Below are 22,608 nucleotides of genomic sequence, written 5' to 3' on the forward strand. Positions count from 1 at the left end.
CAAATCAGCATGATGCACCGAGGGCAGATTGCAGTAATGTAAATCCAATTACACTTCCCTAACATGAAATAACAGTATTTGCAGAATACTCGACATCTCATAGTGCTCAACGTACTAACGGGGGTGACAGATAAAAGATTTGTTTAATAACAGATGGATTCATTCTGGACTTTTGGAATTGGATGCCAAAATAGACTCCATCTGGAACAAATTGCTATGATATGGACCTCACAGAACCACAAAGGGAAGCATGATACAGTGCGTAATTGGATCTACACTAAGAATGGCTTATTGATCTGTGAATTGCGTGTCAACATGTTTACACTATAGAATAGTGATTTACTTGATTTTCTCAACACAGTTTTCAAAAACATTATGAACATTAGCTCTATTCCAAAACCTAGTCACATAGTGTACATTTTTGTATGGAACACAATCCCAGAATGCCTTTTAAGGACCTCAATGGGGGGAAAAAATTGTAATTTTAAGGTAATGTAGTAAGTACTAACCCCGAACTAAAACCTAACCCTAAATGCAACTCTATAGTAAGTACATGTAGGTAATTAATATTACTCTGTACTTATTTGAGTAAGTACAATGTAACTACGTCACTAACTAAAATAAAAGTGTAACCAAAAATAAATTCAAAATGGTGGACATTGTAAGAATAATACTAAAATCAAGTAAATCACTATTCTATAATGCCTATTCTTACCTATTCTATTTGTTTCTCTTACATAAAAACAAAACAAAAAGTGTACTGTGCTAAACTAACTGAGACTGTTGGTCTGATTGCTTCTATTGCTCTCCTCATTTGTGAATCGCTTTGGATAAAAGCGTCTGCTAAATGATTAAATATAAATGTAATGCTAGTTAAAGCATGTTATTCAACAGTTTATTCACATGTTGATGATAAATATGTATGTTACCCATCCTTTTTGCATATTTTTATAGGTCACTGCGTAAATTCCAGAAAGGTCACCCACTTTATCCCTGACAGACTGATTGTTAGCTTAGCATCAAGACTGACTGTTAGCTTAGCATCAAGCTCTACCTAACTCCAGAAGTTTTGTGTGAATAGCACTTTTTGTCTATCAAAACAAGACGACATACAGCAAGTTAAAATATATTGGAATATAAAGGTCAGGGGAACGTTCCCCAAACCTAAAGAAAACGTATAAATTGTAGACACTAAATACATATTCCAAAAAGTAACAGTAAAAATAGCTAAATCGGTTTTAACTCTCTGGTGCTGTTGTTTATGTGTGTTTTTTTTACTTCATCGGAAATGTACCAAACTTGGTAAAGGTTTTGGCACTTGCTATGTGAACACACACACACACACACACACACACACACACACACACACACACACACACACACACACACACACACACACACACACACACACACACACACACACACACACACACAATCATGGACATGATTCAAAAAGGTTAAATGGTTCTGAAAAAAATAGTCACACTTGTACTGTTCGCGGTCAAAAACGACCGCATTGGAAATTAATGAGAAACAGATTTCATCTAGTGGAAGAGGTATAGAGGTTAGGAGAACCTTATTCTCCAAAACGTTTCGGTTACTAACGTAACCTCGGTTCCCTAAGATGAGGGAACGAGTATTGCGTTTTGCTAAAACGCTATGGGGGAATTCCTTTCCTCGAGATATTGAAGCAAATTTTTATCCAAAAATACCTTTTATACGCAGTGCAGCTGCACAACTCTCAGCAGGAAGCAGCTGCGTGCTGATTGGCTGTGCCGCTGCAACTAAAGCAACCTATAGCGAGACCGTGGGGCGGGACGGACCAATCAGGTCTTTCCAAATTCCTGCCACAAGGGGCAACAGAATTTGCATAGCCTAGGGTATATAAGACCCACTCTCGCAAGGTTAGTCAGGTTAATCGACTGAAGCGACTCCTGAGCAAGTGAGCAAGCACGGCAAGCAAAACGCAATACTCGTTCTCTCATCTTAGGGAACGTTTCGGTTACGTTAGTAACCGAAACGTTCCCTTACGAGAGTACTCTCGTATTGTGTTTTGCTAAAACGCTATGGGGGACCAATGCAAAACGCTGTGCTTGCTTAACGGCTCTAAAGCCGACGACACCAAACCCAGGCCAACCTAGGTGGGCCCGTAGTATGATATCAATAATTCAAAATGAGCCAGACCTGAGTCGGGCCCTAATGAGAATGAACACGATATACGTGCAATAATAAGTATAGACCAGACATAATCGGGTCAGGAATAATGAGTGGCCAGATACTTCGGGCCGTATAAGGAATATGCTTATGACTTAAACAATATTCAACCCAGGCCGGACTTATCGAGCCTTAAGGGGTTAAATCTGTTCATACAGCAAGGAGCCCAGCTTGTAAAGCCGGAACATCTAAATTATAGAATCTGATAAAAGTGGACGGGGAGGCCCAGCCTGCCGCCGCACAGATATCATTCAGAGAAATGCCAGTAGACCAAGCCCACGAAGAGGCCATGCCTCTAGTAGAATGGGCTTTAATGCCTAAGGGGCAACTGAGATCTTTAGACTCATAAGCCAGTGATATAGCATCCACTATCCACCGTGACAGGGTCTGCTTTGTAACCGCGTACCCTCGGGTGCGGCCGCCAAAGCATACAAAGAGCTGTTCAGTTTGCCTGTAAGCAGCGGAACGCTCTATGTATATTCTCAGCGCTCTGACAGGACAGAGCAAATTAGCATCTATTTCATCTGACTGTGATGAAAGTGCCGAAAGTGAAATGACCTGTGCTCTGAACGGAGTTGAAAGCACTTTAGGTACATATCCATGTCTTGGTTTGAGGACGACTTTGGAGTCGTTTGGCCCAAATTCCAGACACGAGGCGCTCACAGAGAGCGCGTGCAGATCACCCACTCGCTTAACTGATGCAATCGCTAGCAGAAAAGCGGTCTTTAGTGACAGGAGCTTTAAGCTCACAGAATGCAGAGGCTCAAATGCAGAGCTCTTCATGGCATCCAGGACCGTGGACAGGTCCCATATAGGGACTGAAGGGGGGCGAGGTGGGTGAAGCCTTCTAGCCCCTTTAAGGAAGCGAACAATGAGATCGCTCTTCCCTAGTGACAGTCCGTTCACTTGAATGTGATACGCTGCTATAGCAGCCACATAAACTTTGAGCGTGGAGGGGGAGCGACCCGCGTCCAGAAGCTCTTGTAAAAATGTAAGCACCTCTGACACTGCACAATCATGTGGGGTCAGACTTCGCGCTTTACACCAGTCTGAAAAGACTGACCATTTGCCTGAATAGAGCCGCCTAGTTGTGGCTCTAGCTTCAGTAATAGTATTCATTACGCTTTCAGAAAGGTTCTCATGTACCCGTTGATGGGCCAAACATGAAGCGCCCATAGATCGGGACGGGGATGCCAGATCTGCCGTTCCGCCTGCATGAGGAGGTCTCTCCTCAGTGGGATCAGCCACGGATCTGTATCTGACATCTGACTCAGCAGTGAGAACCAAGGTTGATTTCTCCAAAGCGGGGCTATTAAAAGCACAGCGCATTTGCTCTCCCTGATCCTCTCTATGACCTGAGGTAACATTGAGATTGGGGGAAACGCATAAAGAGGAAGGTTGGGCCATTCGTGGGCCAACGCATCCTCGTGCTTGGAGAAATATATTCGGCATTGAGCATTGTCTTGTGAGGCGAAAAGATCCACTTTTGCCTCTCCAAACTTGCCCCAAATTATCTGAATTATATTTGGGTGAAGAGACCACTCTGCTGGGGATACTTTGCCCCTGGACAGTATGTCCGGACCCAAATTCAGAATGCCTGGCACATGAGTCGCTCTCAGCGAGCTCAGATTGTGCTCTGCCCATATTAGGGCTTCTTCCGCCATTGAGTGCAGATCGATAGATCTCAGACCGCCTTGGCGATTTATATAGGCTACCACCGACCTGCTGTCTGTTCGGATCAGGACATGGTGGTGTTTTATGTACGGAAGGAAAGCTCTTAGCGATATCGTGACCGCTTTCATCTCTAGAGTCTGACCAGAGACCGGAGATCGGCCTGCCCTCGTGAAGGGCTCCCCAACCTAGGTTGGATGCATCTGTCGAGATAACTTTCCACTTCGTAACAGTGCCCAAACTCACGCCCGTCTTGTACCAGACGGGATTTTTCCAAGGAGCCAGAGCCAACACACAGCTGTGGTCTACCTTGATTTGCAGTCGGCCCGAAAGCCATGCGTGAGCTGGAACGCGGCGATTCAGCCAGTGCTGTAGGGGGAGCATGTGCAACAGACCCAGTCTGAGAACTGGCGCCGCCGAGGCCATGAAACCCAACATCCTCTGAAAGTGTTTGAGAGGAATGTGTGCACCGGACCTGAGGGAAACCATCTGCAGTGAGTCCAATACTGTTCCCAGAAACGAAACTTTCTGTGTGGGAGACAATAAACTCTTTGCCACGTTGATTCTGAGTCCCAAGCATTGTAAATGGTTGAGAAGCCAAGATCTGTGGTTTAATAACTGTATCTCTGACTGAGCTATTATGCGCCAGTCGTCGAGATAGTTGAGAATTCTCATTCCCCGAAGCCTCAGCGGGGTTAGCGCCGCTTCCATGCACTTTGTAAACGTGCGAGGGGCTAGAGATAGACCAAAAGGTAGCACCTTGTATTGGTATGCTTTCCCCTCGAAGGCGAATCTCAAGAATGGCCTGTGATGGGGGGCTATTTGTATGTGGAAATAGGCATCCTCTAGATCCACAGTGAAAAACCAATCTCCCGGGCGAATGTGCGCGAGGATTTGTTTCATTCTCAACATTCTGAACGGGCGCTTCATAAGGGTTTTGTTCAAATGTCTGAGGTCTAGGATGGGTCTTAGACCACCGTCCTTTTTTGGTACAAGGAAGTAACGGCTGTAAAAGCCCGACTCGCTCTGTGAGGGGTGTACGGCTTCTACCGCTCCCTTTATTAACAGTTTTGATATTTCGGTTCGAAGCACGTGACTTTTGTCGCTTCTCACCGTTGTCTCTTCCACGGCGCGAAAGCGCGGTGGTCTGCGAGCAAACTGTAGCGAGTAACCTCGTTCTATTATGTTCAACACCCATTTCGAAATGCCGGGAATGGCCCGCCAGGCCTCGGCCTTCGAAGCCAGGGGCTGAATTAATCTGTGGGGCGAGTCGCTGAGTAACAGGGACTTGGTGGCCCGATAACCTTGCGCTAAGTTGGCGCTTATGAGGGAATTGTTTCCCGCCGCCTGAGTGCAGGGGGCCGGGGGACATAGAGTATTGGTGCTTGTGTACAGGCGAGCGCGCTTGAGTGCGGGCTCGTTGACTGTGAGAATAATGTTTCCAGCCACCTGAGTGCAGGGGGCTGGGGAACATGGGGGAGTGCTTGAGTGTAGGGGTACATGCTTTAATGCTGGCACACTGCCTACAGAGAAAAAGCTCTTTTTGTGACTCATATGGGTCGCCGTGAAAACGGCGTTTGTGTACAGGCGAGCGCGCTTGCTTGCGGGCTCGTTGGCTGTGAAAGTGGCGTTCCCAGCCGCCGTGAAGGGAGCTGGGGGACGTTTTAGAAGAGAGCGAGGCGGTGCACCGGCCGAAGCGAGCACTGTCCGCCTTCTCTTCATACCTCTGGCTAGGACGGCTTCGGAGGCTCAGGTTTCGACACATTGCTGGGTCGTGGACCTCGACGCTCCGGCGGTCTGCTGCGGCTCGTAGAGCGGGAACGCTGACCGGGCTTGGAAGTCGCGTGAGGCTGGCGAGCTGGAGGCGCCGCCTTGGCGGGCTGGGCTGGTCCAGCTTTAGCTTGACGGCTAGCGGAGGAGCTGGAATGCTTAGGCAGGAAATGTCGCATTGTCTGCGAAGCCTTCTGTGCCTCAGTGAAGCGCTCCGTGAACCCAACCACGGCGGAACCAAACAATCCTGAAGGCAAAATGGGCGCGTCCAGGAAAGCGGTCTTGTCCGCGTCCTTCATCTCGGTTAAGTTAAGCCACAAATGGCGCTCCAACACCGTCAGCTGTTGGAGCTGGCCATGCATCTGCCGATCGCCTGAGCATCGGCCTTGGTGGCGCGCAGGGCCAAGTTAGTGGCACCGCGCAGATCCTTCAGAGCCTCGTTGTCAGGAACAGACTCGTCCAGGGAACGGAGGAGTTTGGCCTGGAAGACTTGAAGCACCACCATAGAGTGCAGCGCTGACGCCGCCTGGCCGGCGGAGGCGAATGCTGGACCGGCGAGGCTGGACGTAGTGCGGCAGGCTTTGGAAGGGTGCACAGTCTTTGACTGCCATCCTCTGGTGGAGGGCGGGCAAAGGTGAGCAGCGACGGCTTCCTCGAGGGGAGGAAGGGCTTGATATCCTTTTTTTCTGAGCGCTATCGACTACCGAGAGCGCTGGAGAAAAGGAGGATTTGGCGCGAGAAGAAAATGGCGCCTTCCACGATTTTGTTAGCTCCTCGTGGACTTCTGGAAAGAAGGGAGCGGGTCTTTGAGCGGTCGGTTGACGGCGGTTCTCGAAATACCACTCATCCAGTCGGCTTCTCGTGGGCTCCTCGGGCTGAGACCAGTCAATGCCGAGGTCGTCCACGGCCTTGGTGAGCAAGCGCATAAGCTCAGCGTCGACTGAGGTTATGACGCCGCTAGCCGTCCGCGTCGAAGTGGCGTGCTCCGAGGCGGCGTCCGACCACCCGCTTCCGGATGCAGCAAGGGAAAGGCTGTCATCCTCTTCCTCCTCCGGTCCGCCGAACGAAACAGCAGCAGCCGCCATGCGAGGGGAGCTGTGCTGCTCGTCGACGAACAAGACGGGCGATGGCGAGGCACGCGGGGACATGCCCGGCGTGTGCTCGTCAGAGCGCTCCGGTGGCCTCTGGTCGTGACGTTTCTTCTTCCGTGGCTCTAGAGGCTGGGAGCACGGGACGGGATCCGAGTCGAAGCTGGCGAGCCGAGCCCGAAGGGTCTGCAGCGCCAGTTCGTCGCACTCAGGGCAGCCGCCCTGGTTGAGTGCAGTCTGCGTGTGGTCTCGTCCGAGACATGACACGCAGATGATGTGCCGATCCTCGTCCGCGATGGAACCTCTGCACGAGGCGCAGGAACGAGACATTTGCATCAGCGTCTCGTGTTCTTTTTTGAATGTGAAAAACACAGTAAGGTATGAAAGGATATAGTGCCGGATGGCGCAGCTGGCGCAGCTGGAAGGCAGGCTGAAGGCGGAGAATTCGACGTCCTCAGGCCTCGTGTTCTGCTGGGTGCGTGTCGACGGCAGGCTTCGATCCGGAGCTCAACGATTGCAAGTCGCTGAAGAAGAATTAATCTGACTAACCTTGCGAGAGTGGGTCTTATATACCCTAGGCTATGCAAATTCTGTTGCCCCTTGTGGCGGGAATTTGGAAGGACCTGATTGGTCCGTCCCGCCCCACGGTCTCGCTATAGGTTGCTGCAGTTGCAGCGGCACAGCCAATCAGCACGCAGCTGCTTCCTGCTGAGAGTTGTGCAGCTGCACTGCGTATAAAAGGTATTTTTGGATAAAAATTTGCTTCAATATCTCGAGGAAAGGAATTCCCCCATAGCGTTTTAGCAAAACGCAATACGAGAGTACTCTCGTAAGGGAACCAAAGGAAACATTCTCGTTTTTATTCATAAAACTTGGTTAAATATTTATTCACTGCCAAAAAGTTATAGTAAAAATAGCTAAATCTAGTTAAAATGGTCATTGTTAGCTTAGCAACATGCTAACATCAAACTTTACTGGAATCAATCACATTTGTGTTGAAAAATGGAGTCTAGATTTTTCTTCAGAACTTAATGTAACTTGAGAGTTGTGTCTTTTGAAGGCTGTATCATGTGCAAAAGCGCATGTTTACATAGTAAACAATGGAAAAGCAGTGCAATGGAATTCAACAGCACTATCTGTACGAGATTACCCACTTTTTCAGAGCTAACTCTATTCGTATCACTCTAGTCATATCGTTTGTCTTGTCTTTCTTGATGCCTACTGAAGTCTTTTTCCTCAACCAGAACATGATCTGAGTTTCCGTGACTTGCTCAGTCTGTTTCCTAACCTTCCTGCGGGCTGGATCCTCCCATCAATGTTCAGCTTTTCGAAACTGTCACATCACAGTGATAGATTCCCAACATTATAACAGCACGCAGCTGCCGCTTTGCCCCGCACGTGTGGTCGGTTGGGCTGAGGCTGCCTGTCGGACATCCCCGAACGCGCCTGGTCTCCTGGGCTCGAGGAAGAATGGGGCAGAGGCGTCATCTAATTCATCAATGTGCTGTGTGGGAAGCAAACAATCGCGAAACAGCTTAGGAACAGGAAATAGCACAAACGAGAGTAAAGAGCTCTCCACGGCCCACTGGAATTCCCCCAGGTTACAGCAGTGGGAGGCTTGAGTACAGTTTTGGGAACCTTTCTGTTCAATAAGAGCTTGGTTCACACTCTGTCATGCTGTAAGTGAACGGCACCGCAGCCTGTTTGAATCCATCAGCTTGATCATATTTCTATAAAGACTTTTCTATAGGGTCCTTTACCACATTGTAATTGAGGCATGCTGGGGGTTTCCATGACGACCATCCTCTATGTCCTGCATTGTTCGCGGATACAGATTGAAAAGGTATCCTATGGGAACTGTTTTGTAGTTTGTACCGATGCGCTCAAGGCTTGGGATCAGACACCAACCCATGCTAGCAATGGTCTATTAAACGATTCTTTTGCAGATGGTTGCTAAATATGAGTCATTAACCAACATTATAGAATGATTGACAGCTCAGCAGTTCATCTACATTCATCTATATATAAAGTTTGATATATTAATCAAATTCCCATGACATTTCTAAGTTTTCATGTACATTAATTCAGCATTATAGAGTGTAATGCTGATTGTTAATGACTCTTTAATGAGTTATATTATAAAACTTTGTAATTACTTATATAAGTAATACTGTATCTTATCTATAATATATAATAAAATGTATATATGAATTGTAAATAGACTATAATGTTGTAAATAAATGATAATTTAACAAACTAATTTATATATACTTAGGAGTAAGGTTCAAGGTTATGTTGTTAATAAAATTCACTGTGTGTGCATACTATAGATACATAGATAGATTTTATATTTGTGTGTGTGTGTGTGTGTGTGTGCGTGTGTGTATATATTGCCAAAAGTTTTTGGACGTCTGCCTTTACATGCACATGAACTTTAATGACATTCCATTCTTAATCCATTGGGTTTAATATGAATTTGGCCCACCCTTTGCAGCTGTAACAGCTTCAACTCTTCTGGGAAGGCTTTCCACAAGGTTTAGGAGTGTGTTTATGGCATTTTTTGACCATTCTTCTAGCGCATTTGTGAGGTCAGGCACTGATGTTGGACGAGAAGGCCTGGCTCACAGTCTCCGCTCTAGTTCATCCCAAAGGTGTTCTATCGGGTTGAGGTCAGGACTCTGTGCAGGCCAGTCAAGTTCCTCCACACCAAACTTGCTCATCCATCTCTTTATGGACCTTGTTTTGTGCACTGGTGCGCAGTCATGTTGGAACAGGAACTGTTCTCACAAAGTTGAGAGCATGAAATTGTCTAAAATGTCTTGTTGTGCTGAAGAATTAAGAGTTCCTTTCACTGGAACTAGGGGGCCAAGCCCAACCCCTGAAAAACAACCCACACCGTAATCCCCCCTCCACCAAACTTTACACTTGGCATAGTGCAGTCAGGCAAGTACCGTTCTCCTGGCAACCCCCAAACCCAGACTCAGAGAAGCACGTAGAAGCGTGATTCGTCACTCCAGAGAACACGTCTCCACTGCTCTAGAGTCTAGTGGCGGCGTGCTTTACACCACTGCATCCGACGCTTTGCATTGCACTTGGTGATGTAAGGCTTGGATGCAGCTGCTCGGCCATGGAAACCCATTCCATGAAGCTCTCTACACACTGTTCTTGAGCTAATCTGAAGGCCACACGAAGTTTGGAAATCTGTAGCTATTGACTCTGCAGAAAGTTGGCGACTTATGCGCACTGTGGGCCTCAGCATGCGCTGACCCCGCTCTGTGATTTTACGTGGCCTACCACTTCGTGGCTGAGTTGCTGTTGTTCCCAATTGTTTCCACTTTGTTATAATACCACTAACAGTTGACCGTTGAATATTTAGTAGTGAGGAAATTTCGCGAATGGACGAATGGATCCCGGTACCACGCTTGAATTCACTGAGCTCCTGAGAGCGACCCATTCTTTCACAAATGTTTGTAGAAGCGTCTGCATGCCTAGGTGCTTGGTTTTATACACCTGTGGCCATGGAAGTGATTGGGAACACCTGAATTCAATGATTTGGAGGAGTGTCCCAATACGTTTGACAATATAGTGTACATGTTGCAAGTGAATTTTGTCATTGTTTATTAGTACAATAGCATTAGCCTCAAAGCTAACTGGCTAAAAGAGAATGCTATCTATGACCTCATCCCACATTGACAGCATTTTAAAATGTGTATATATACATTGTATATGTCTTAATGTACACTTTGTTTGGTAATAGCTGTACTGACCTGCAATGTGCTGTCTGTGTTTGTTTTTCTGGCTCAGCAGGCCTCAGCTCACCGCCTGCCAACATCACCACATCAGGCGTCCCCAGCATTGTCACTCCTATCGTCAACGGCTTTACCAGCATCCCTCACCAGCCCAATGGACACCCAGCGGTCGAGGCCGTGTACACCAACGGATTGCCCCCTTACTCCACCCAAAGCCCCACGGCTGCAGACACCCTACAGCAGGCCTTCACCGGGGTGCAGCAATATACAGGTGAACTTTTTAAAAATCTGGATATCTATATATTTACACACACACATGAATGCTAAGGGTGATTTTTTTCCTTTTTCCTTAAAATGGATGGTTGTTTTTGACCGACCAATAGTCAGTTTGATGATTTTTTTCTCTCTCGCTCTCTCTCTCTCTCTCTCTCTCTCTCTCTCTCTCTCTCTCTCTCTCTCTCTCTCTCTCTCTCGAGTAGCCTTGTTCAATGCTGTATCACAAAAATACAGGCTGTGTACTCACACAAATTTCTCTTTGTACGTACAGCCATCTACCCAGCGACCACACTGACCCCTATTGGCCAAAGCTTGCCACAGCCACCACAAGTCATTCAACAGCAGCAGCAGAGAGAAGGTGAGGGTGAGAGATTTTTTATGTATATGCATCAATATGGCACCATATTGCATTTTAGCACAGATGAAAACGGGGCTATGAGGGATTGGCTGCATCCAAAATCACACACTCTCTTGAGTAGGTACTTATTTTAAATATATAATTACTCCACAACCGCTAAAAAAGAATGTGCTATATATTATGAGTGCGTGTAGTATGTGTAGTATGAATTTGTCTACTGGTTTATGAATACTATGAATTCGGACATTCTACTTTTGTCACTGTTTTTCGTCTACTAAATAGTAGGGAAGTTTGCGATTTCGGATGCAGCCGCACGTGCAGATCACATTACTTTTTTATAACTCACAACCTTCCAAACTATTTCATGAAGTTTTTGTCTACTGAATTTTTTTTTTTCAGAAAGACATTTCTTCGGCTGGACAATCGGTATGTTGTTTAACAACAGTACAATGAATTGAACGCACTGTACTTCTATCCCTCACAGACTCGTTTTCATTCCTGACAAATATTAAATATGGCACTACCCTGACTATTATTTACAAGTTCTTATATTTAAAAAAAAAACAACAACATTTGTTGTCTCTGTCACTTGTCTTGAATGGAAACGTCACAGAGGATAACAACATGTTTGTGTTGCAGGACCAGAGGGCTGCAACCTCTTCATCTACCATCTACCGCAGGAATTTGGGGACAACGAGCTCATGCAGATGTTCCTTCCATTTGGTACAGTCATCTCCTCCAAGGTCTTCATGGATAGAGCCACCAACCAGAGCAAATGTTTCGGTGAGACAAATCAGCATGCATTTCTTCCCACATACATCCCTACACTTTTTTTCTAATGTTCTTTGATTATCTTGTAATTAATACACAGAATTATAAAGACATGTACAGAATTATGGATGTTTTATGAACATTCCATTTTATTTCACTTTAGTTCCCCTCCACAACAAATCCTTTAAATGTATCTATATTGAAAATATATATTTATATATACAAATATATATAGTGGCAGTGATGGGGATCACTGAAAAAGGTACTAATCAGATTACTTTTTTCAAGTAACTAGTAAAGTAACCCATGTAATAAGTAAACATGATGGTTATTGTAGTTCTAGACTAAATGTGAACATGTATTTAATCAGATTCAGTATTTCTTAAAATAAATAAAATCGTGAAATGCAAGATCAGAATATTACGCAAAACCTCAAATTATTAAATATGTTATATAAAACAAATATTTTTATATAATATTACTTTATTGACCAATGTACTTGCTGCTGTATTTAAAAAAAGTTACGCAAAAGTAACATACACATGAAATGTAACTAAGTAACGCAATAAGTTACTTTTTAAGGGAGTAACGCAATATTCTAATGCAATACTTTTGTAAGTAACTTTCCCCAACACTGGCTAGTTCACCCAAAATCGAAAAGTTTGTCATCATTTACTTACCCTCATGTTGTTCCAAACCTGTAGGAGTTTCTATCTTCTGTTGAACACAAAAGAAGATATTTAAAAAAAAAAAACGTTGATAACCAGACAGTTGACGGCACCCATTGACTTCCATAGTATTTTCCCCATATATTTCTTCCACAGAACTATCCCTTTAAACAAGTTTATATAAATCAAAACTATTGGCATGTGGGAAATGTGCTATAAAAATAAACTTAGGCTGACAATCTTCTTTCACACGGCACAAATTCAAATGTGTGCTACTTTAATATAAGTAAAAAGTTTGGTAAAACGGTTTGATTACATTTACAACATGCTTAGTGTAACCAATAATTACAGAAAAGTATTGCATAAGTGAATTATGTAATGCTTCCGCATGCAACCCTAGATCAACCAATAATCGGTCTCAATGTAAACTCCATTCTATGTCAAGCCACAAATCGGAGCGCTGCCTTTTAAAAATCCCTGAGCCAGAAAAAAAGTCCTAAGTGAAGCAAAAAGGCCCATTATGGATCAACATCTGTTCCCGCTCCAGGGGGAGACATTTCCCAAGCCACAATTAATAGCAGTTCCCGTCTCCTGGGGGAGGTTAATAAGATATAAATTTGTGAAGTAGGACCTATTTGTGGTATTGACTTATACACTATGCATTTACTGCATAATGTCAGGTCTGGGTAACAGGCGCTCGGTAGAGTAATTAATCTGCGGTGGGGGCCGCGGCCCGAGATGGACCGATGGGACTTGGCTGAGAGCACTGACATACATAGATTCCCTATTAAGCAGGCTTGTGGCTTTATCCCCCACTTCACCTCCACGTAGACCCTCTCGTCTTATAGATATAAGCCTCGAAATGGGGCATTTGCAGGCGCTTTTAGGAGCCTAGGCCACTTTGCTCTCATGTTGCTGATGACCGATGGAAGCACCTGCTTTTTCACGGTTCACGACTGGCTCGTAATGCCAGCGAAAGTGCATCCACACTTCAGTGCGGCTTTTTGGTCACTGGCTTTTAAAAGTGGATGGTTTTGAATGGGAAGCTTGGGTTGTCATGGATGAATGTGGTTTGTATGCTGTGGGTGGCCCCGTTTCAAAGTCCTATGGGGCGATTTGTCCCTGTTCTATACCACCAGTGGCTTATATATGCTCAAAAGTAGCCCACGCAGATGTATACATGGTGATTTTAGTGTTTAAGGTGCAATACGGCTTGACTTGAACATTTTACTTATCCTTTAATATGATGCCATATCTGTTTTAGTAGCCAAACAACTTGGTTCTCGTTGCAGGTTTCGTGAGCTTCGACAACCCAGCAAGTGCACAGGCTGCTATCCAGGCCATGAACGGCTTTCAGATCGGCATGAAGAGGTTGAAAGTGCAGTTAAAACGGCCGAAGGATGCGAGCCGCCCGTACTGACAGGGCCCAACCCACACAAGGCTCTCAGCAACAGCACAGGTACGATTTTTGACAAGACGACACACGATATTTGAACTGTAAATATATTTACAAACTAGAGACTTGTTTCTATGATTTATTAAATATTCATTATATTACATTTGTTTTATTATTCAACTTACATACATGTAGTAGTAGTAGTAGTAATAATAATGGTATTACTTCATAAAAATAAATGTGTACATATATATATATATATATATATATATATATATATATATATATATATATATATATATATATATATATATATATATATATATATATATATATATATATATATATATATATATACACGCACACACACACACACACACACACACACACACACACACATATACATATGTATATGTGTGTGTATTTATCTATGTTGTTATTAGTATTATTATTATTAGATTTATTTTTATATTTATACAACATCTAATAATTAAATAATCAAATTATTTATAACATCAGTCTATATATATATATATATATATATATATATATATATATATATACACATACTTTATAGGCTATATATAGTTGTTATTGTTATTAGACATTAAATAAATTGTGTATATATTATAGTACAGTATATTTAGTATTTTATGCATATATATTTGAGAGAAATACAGTTTTATTATATATATTTATTTGTATATAACATCTCATTGTTAAATATTCAATATATATATTATATATAGCAACATTTAAATTAAAGTATTATTATTAATGCATTATTTATACTTATTTATATTTACAGTATATACTATACATTAATAATAAATAAAGTGTTATACATTAATAATAATTATCATAATTTCTATATGATTCTAACAATATATTCCTTAATTAGTGATTTTGTGTACATAATATATTGGTTTAAATTTATTTTATTATATATATAAATGTGTATATATATATATACAGACACACACATCATACACACATATATTATGTAAACAAAAAAATTTGTTAATCGCGATTAATCGATTTGACAGCACTATCCTATTTTGTTATTAAATACATTTACATTATAGTACTATATATATATATATATATATATATATAGTATTTTATGTGCATGTATGTATGTATATGTATGTGTATATATACAGTGAGGAAAATAAGTATTTGAACACCCTGCTATTTTGCAATTTCTCCCACTTAGAAATCATGGAGGGGTCTGAAATTGTCATTGTAGGTGCATGTCCACTGTGAGAGACATAATCTAAAAAAAAAAAAAATCCAGAAATCACAATGTAACTATTTATTTGTATGATACAGCTGCAATTAAGTATTTGAACACCTGAGAAAATCAATGTTAATATTTGGTACAGTAGCCTTTGTTTGCAATTACAGAGGTCAAACGTTTCCTGTAGTTTTTCACCAGGTTTGCACCCCCTGCAGGAGGGATTTTGGCCCACTCCTCCACATAGATCTTCTCTAGATCAGTCAGGTTTCTGGCCTGTCGCTGAGAAACACGGAGTTTGAGCTCCCTCCAAAGATTCTCTATTGGGTTTAGGTCTGGAGACTGGCTAGGCCACGCCAGAACCTTGATATGCTTCTTACAGAGCAACTCCTTGGTTATCCTGGCTGTGTGCTTCGGGTCATTGTCATGTTGGAAGACCCAGCCTCGACCCATCTTCAATGCTCTAATTGAGGGAAGGTATCTCGCAATACATGGCCCCGGTCATCCTCTCCTTAATAGAGTGCAGTCGCCCTGTCCCATGTGCAGAAAAACACCCCTAAAGCATGATGCTACCACCCCCATGCTTCACAGTAGGGATGGTGTTCTTGGGATGGTACTCATCATTCTTCTTCCTCCAAACACGTTTAGTGGAATTATGACCAAAAAGTTCTATTTTGGTCTCATCTGACCACATGACTTTCTCCCATGACTCCTCTGGATCATCCAAATGGTCATTGGCAAACTTAAGACGGGCCTGGACATGTGCTGGTTTAAGCAGGGGAACCTTCCGTGCCATGCATGATTTCAAACCATGACGTCTTAGTGTATTACCAACAGTAACCTTGGAAACGGTGGTCCCAGCTCTTTTCCGGTCATTGACCAGCTCCTCCCGTGTAGTTCTGGGCTGATTTCTCACCTTTCTTAGGATCATTGAGACCCCACGAGGTGAGATCTTGCATGGAGCCCCAGTCCGAGGGAGATTGACAGTCATGTTTAGCTTCTTCCAATTTCTAATGATTGCTCCAACAGTGGACTTTTTTTCACCAAGCTGCTTGGCAATTTCCCCGTAGCCCTTTCCAGCCTTGTGGAGGTGTACAATTTTGTCTCTAGTGTCTTTGGACAGCTCTTTGGTCTTGGCCATGTTAGTAGTTGGATATACTGATTGTATGGGGTGGACAGGTGTCTTTATGCAGCTAACGACCTCAAACAGGTGCATCTAATTTAGGATAATAAATAGAGTGGAGGTGGACATTTTAAAGGCAGACTAACAGGTCTTTGAGGGTCAGAATTCTAGCTGATAGACAGGTGTTCAAATACTTATTTGCAGCTGTATCATACAAATAAATAGTTAAAAAATCATACATTGCGATTTCTGGATTTTTTTTTTTTAGATTATGTCTCTCACAGTGGACATGCACCTACGATGACAATTTCAGACCCCTCCATGATTTTTTAAGTGGGAGAACTTGCAAAATAGCAGGGTGTTCAAATACTTATTTTCCTCACTGTATATATATACACACATACACATCATTTTATTATAATGTATTATATAAACTTGTAATTTATTATATACTATTGTATATTTATAATTTTGTTTTCTTTTACAGGATTTGAAGAGTGAAATCTCAAAAGGAATTTAACTTTTTCTTTCAAAACAAACAAGAACAACATGAATGGATTTTTTTGAAGACATATCAGCATTTATTTTACGGAGATGTTCGGTACAGAGGAGGGTTGCAGGTGGACACCAGTGGACAAACCACACTCGGCACAGCGCACGAAAGACAAGAGGAAGATCTCTCAAAAGACAGAGAACTCAACACGTCCTGTCTCTCGCTGAGCTTCGAACCGTCAGTCAAGCAACAAACAAAAAGAAAAAAGAAAAAAACAAGCGAGAACAACTTCGATTTCTATATACATATTATACACACATATGCTATTTAAAGGAAGAGGCGCTTATGGCTTTTACTACACTGGACAAATGAGGGTTAAACTTGAAGACCAAGGAAAAATGCAGTGGAAAAAAAAAGAAGTTCTTCTTGTCCCGCTAGTGGACTTTCTTTCTCTTTCCCTCTTTCCTTTTCTCCTGTCACCGTCTTTCAGCAAACGCAGGACATTCTGTGGTCACCGAGGTTTCCATGCCCTCAGTGAAACTGATAAATCTTTCACCCCAAAGGGACCAAAGGACCAAACATTTTTATTCCTCAACAGAAATATATGGTATTAATAACAATACTAATACTACAAACTACTACTAATGACATAAGTTTAAAAAAAAAAAAAAAAGCATAAATATTCGCTTCAGGTTGGAAGAGGAAAGGGATTTTGATTTCTTTTCCTTTACATTTATAGCTACTGGGTTTCAGAATATTTAAACAAAATAGAAAAAAAAAATGAAGAAAAAAAGTATTTTAAAAGCTATACTATTTTAGTGGAGTAGAATATGTGGATTGGAGATTGTTAGGAGCATGTTCAGCCATTTTCATTCATGAAGAAAAAAAGAGGGAGGGAAGGGTTCATCATCCATCGTCTTTTTTTTACTCAGATGTCAGAAATAGGCCACATTCCAGAGAGCAAATGCAGAGTATAACTATATATGCATGTGCGAAGTGTTGCTGGTTTAGCGAAACCTTGGGTAGTTATTCAGTGCACATAAACAAACATATTTATCCGACGAAAGCTTTACTTATCGAGCAGAATAAGTACCTGTGGCTTCAACGCAAACTATTCACAATATAACTGCTGTACCATTGCACAGGTAAATAATCTGAAAAATACAGTTAACGCTTGACAGTGATGGGAAATGTTCATTTTGTTTGTTTTTTTTCTACTAAAGGGGATCTAATTTGATATCATCAGGTTTGCGATCATGCTTCGTAAAGTATCGCCCAACTTTACCATTACGAGGGACCAGCAGAGCTTTCATATCTTCCATTTTGTGCATCTTTCAAGAACATACTCATCAAACGGTTGGTGCCAAATGCTAAATATCAACTGATAAAGCACACTGGTAAGTGAACCAAGCAGTTACAAAGATACCAAGCCTTAAAGCCTAACACAACCCACAAAATGTCCTAGTTGAGGTTCGTAACAGACCAACCGAAGGGACAAACTTGCTTACAATTTCTGAAGCACATCAGAATTTTACAGGGACCATCTTGCAGCATCAAAATAATAATCAAATTTCGCCTCGAAAACCTGCACAATCGATTCCACATTGATGTTTTCAGAGTTCATTCCGCTATTAAATGAGTTTAAGATATAGAAAACGCCGCGAGGCTAGTTGAATTCGAGGCCGTAACCATATCTTGAATATTGGGGACACACATCTTACCACAAACTTTCACTCTTCACTCGTCTTCTGTGAACAGTAAGTTCTGCCTTCTTCGATTTGATTGGCCATCTCAATCATTCTGACATTGACGAGCACTGTTAGACCACTGAGGCAGAACAGCCTAAAAATGTCATTTTTAACGCTTTTTGTCACCCTAACAACAAACAGAGCAGTGCGTAATGGAGCGCAACAGCCTCAAAAACAAAATCAGAAATCAAATATTGGGTGGGACAATTTGGCCATTTCTAATTGTTGGGGGGTTGAAATAATCACCCCCTCTGTGTCTATGGTGGTTACGGCCCTGGTTGAACCCCCCAAAAGAAACCTTATTTCTAAAAATATGCTTCTCAGACTGGTATGGATTAGTTTGACACTAACTGTCTGCAAAGGTCTAATGAGCAGCCTGTAAAGAGCTCATGAACAGCTTGCAAATAGCAGTCACGGGGGGTTACAGTTGGAGCGAACTGATCCATCAATAAAAAAGCCACAGAGTCTGACATTATGGTGTACTTAACTGCAGCTGTTGCTTTGCTCTCAGACAAGTCGCAAATATACACAACTCTGAAGCACTTGACCAGAATCTTAAAGACCCAGTGAAATCAAAATTGGAGTTTAGAGGTGCTTAGTTTGTGCGTTACCTCTGAGGCTAATGTTACCTCATTTACAGTCTTCTGGGAAAACGGACCAAAATATTATTGACTACAAAATTCTCATCAGATGCTCTAGGATGAAGTCAGAATTGGTGGATGCTTGTTAGCTTGGATGTTTAACCAGCTATACACCATTTAAATGAAAGTCTTTCTCTTCTTGGAAAACAAGCCAAAAATATTAATGACTCATCCTGCACTATCGATTTTTGTCCAATCAGATGCTCTGGAGTCAGAATGATCCTCCCACTAATACTACTGTATCTGCAACTAACTACACAGTAAAATCTTTTAATTAGTCTTTTTTATTGATATCCAATAAAATTATCTTTAAAAAAATATATATTATGAACAGGGCTTGACATGAACACCCGCTATGTTGAATTTTATATACTGGCTATACTCTCTAAAAAATGCTGGGTTAAAAATGACCCAAGTTGGGTTGAAAATGGACTAACCCAGCAATTGGGTTATTTTAACCCAGCGGTTGGGTTAAATGTTTGCTTAAAACAACCCAATTGCTTGGGTTTTCAACCCAACTTGGGTTATTTTTAACCCAGCATTTTTTAGAGTGTACATTTTGCTATACATACAACTGTAGTGTTTTAAAAAGGCATCTGAAATAATAAACTATGTGCAATGTAGTGTTGTCAAAAATATTGATTTTTCGATACATATCGATACTGAAATATCGGAAAAGCTCCCAATATTATAATATATATATATATATATATATATTATATTATAATATATTTTCCGCATAATATTTACACGATACCAGCTGCACTTTCTCGCTCTCTCATCTCTCCGACAGCGAGTTGACACACAAACCCGCCTCCGCTCACTCACTTGTTTAATTTGGTGTTACAGAGCTTGAATTTCGGCGTGGGATTTTATGCTCACACCCAAAGTGCGCGCGCACATAAAGCCGCCTTTCAGAACTAAATTTTTTTTCTCTGGTTATTGCTCTTAAACGGCCAAATACACACAAAATAATGGCGAGTATTCACATAAACATGTACAGATTGTACAGATCATTTATAATCAGCAAAATGTGTATGAGGAAATGCGACACTATCGCAGATTTTTTTTTTACCTGAATCACAGAGCTTGCGGTCCGCGTAGAATTGACACATTGTTACATTTTCGGAGAGGTGCATATCAGGCTATACCATAGGCTATGAAGTATAAATCAGCCTTAACCGTATAATGGATCCGTGCTTCAGGTCTTAAAGTGACAGCAGCCTAATATAGCCTACCTGTTGCCAAATTATGAGATGAAAAAATATCTAGATGGCAGTTTTTCCCCCTGGTATCGATGATAAAATAGTGGCCAGTGAAAACGCTGAGTGGAAAACCACTAGTCACAGTGGCTGGTAAGCCCTGATTATAAATATCAAAAAAATATATGGAGTTAGACTAAATTGCCTCCTCAAAGATAAAGTTTTTCGATATTTTAGGTGGAAAATTAGACACAATACTTGTTAAGTGTAGGATTTTTGCAGTGTTCCAAACTATATTGGCTATTTAAAACAAGTTCATGCTCCTATTTCCTGTTTCAGAAGGAAATACACCTACTCGCCAAACAATTTCACGGGGTCTTTAACTATTAAACGAACAGTATTCTCGAAACAGTTGTTTTCCTATGCATTTCAAGTTCTTGTCTGCCTCTTCCATACATTTTTCCGTTTTATCCACACTGCCGTTACGCTACGCTCGCCATTTGCCGACTCGTCGATTCTGCACTGCCTTCATAGATATGCCAAAACGAAAAGATAACATAGTCACAGAAGTACACAGGAAGTTCAGGTCCTCACAGAATTCGCAAATAAACAGAAATGGATGCATAAACAGAGCTCTAGAATCTAGGTAGGACAGAAAAGCACATATTTTGACCTCATTTGATTTCCACTGTGGATATTTGACCTGTTTGTCTTACCTAAAAATATATCTGTATGTTAAATGTTTAATCTCGCAGACGTCAGAAATAAGTTTGGCCGGAAAACATTAACGTCGCCCGTATATCACAGGCGTTTTTTAGCCTCAGGTCGCACCGAAATGGATCGCATTCGATTCACAGGTTATAATGGCCTTTTTCTGCTGAACTCTCTCCATTTCATCTCCCCTCTCCTGTCCTGTGGTGGCATATCAGAACGTCGTGATATACAGACATGCAGCCCTCGGGCATCGGCGGTCTAATAACCTCAAGTTGCAAGGGCCTTCCTCGCAGAATCTCTCCATGCCAGATGTGAATTATTAAAATCAAATTAAATTTGGCCTGCATGTAAAAGCAAGTGTAATACAAATTAAAAATGGCAACTAGTGCCTGAAGTTTAATAAGTTTGAAGGATGATATCATTACAGCCTGAAAGAAAAAAAATGAGATTGGAAAGGCATATAAAATGAGACTTGATGTGTTGAAAGGTGAACCGACGGCGTTAATACAAATTGCGTTTTTTTCGCGGGAGAAACAAGGGGGGAGGTGTTTTGCACTACAGGTATTTCTGAAGAAACCAGACCACCAGCATTTCATACTTGCGTTTTTCTCATTCAAACCACGTTCGCGTTTCGTTGCTCAGATCTTCATGCCCGAACTTTGATCTGTGAGCATGCTCAAGGGGGGAAAGGGTGGGAAAGCTTCGGGGGTTAAAGTGTTATAAAGGTACTACTCATATTAACGATATGATTCTTTAACTATGGTTTGTATGCTAAGGAAAGTAGCTTATTATAGATATGAAATCTGTATATTAGGGAACAGCAGCACATTTCTCAGATTCTATGGGGGAGTAGTCGGTGGGCGGGTGGCTTTCGGGGTGGGGCGGGTTTTTTGCTTTATAAAGATCATGTTAAAGTTCTGGTTTTCTCAGCACAAAGCATAAGGAAATATATATCAAGAGTATTGATTTTGCTGTGTGAAATGTGCAGTGGGAGAGCCAGGCACTCCCTGCGCGGTTCTTAAAGCCTGGATGAGACAATGCTGTTTACAGTTGTTTTTGGTTTTCTTGTTAATGTTTGTTGATTTCTTTTGATATTTTCCGAGAAAAGAGAACGAGAGGTGCGCCATCTATCTCTGCGATGTGATTTGGTGCAGCATGAACAACTGGAATGGACAGTGTTTCTGTTTATTTCTTTCTTTTTCTTTTGAGACAGAGAAGATATGTCCAAGACAAAATGCCTGAGAAACCAAACATCCCGTTGACATTTCTCAAATACTTGCTGCTTTCATTGTTTTACTGTTATGCCTACTCATCTAATGATTTGCCAACTAATTTATGAACGTTTATTTATTTATTTATTTATTTATTTATCTATTTATTTATTTATTCCTGACAACAATCTGTTTATGAATCGCCTATTTATTGGTTATGTTTAGAAAATGTATGCATTGAAAAGAAACACTTAATGGGCTTCTCTCTTTCTCTCTTT

General features: G+C 41.9%; 1 protein-coding gene across 9 annotated transcripts in view; it reads left to right on the forward strand.

The window, feature by feature from the left end:
• celf5a (cugbp, Elav-like family member 5a) overlaps window positions 1-17,471 on the forward strand; it is a gene marked incomplete at both ends in the record, with an annotated part of 303,029 nt that extends 285,558 nt beyond the window's left edge. For 2 of the 9 annotated variants that reach the window (XM_079808308.1, XM_079808311.1), the window contains 4 exons: window positions 10,551-10,763; window positions 11,040-11,132; window positions 11,766-11,909; window positions 13,858-13,985. In XM_079808308.1, the coding sequence (XP_079664434.1) occupies window positions 10,551-10,763; window positions 11,040-11,132; window positions 11,766-11,909; window positions 13,858-13,985 (578 nt within the window). Of the gene's footprint in view, window positions 1-10,547; window positions 10,764-11,039; window positions 11,133-11,525; window positions 11,553-11,765; window positions 11,910-13,857; window positions 14,025-16,808 lie in introns of those variants that run through there. The other 7 variants (XM_079808306.1, XM_079808310.1, XM_079808313.1 and 4 more) reach the window with 7 other exon arrangements.
• Window positions 17,472-22,608: the final 5,137 nt, after the last annotated feature.

This window comes from Gobio gobio (genome assembly GCF_949357685.1).
Source record: "Gobio gobio genome assembly, chromosome: 24".
Taxonomy (NCBI): domain Eukaryota; kingdom Metazoa; phylum Chordata; class Actinopteri; order Cypriniformes; family Gobionidae; genus Gobio; species Gobio gobio.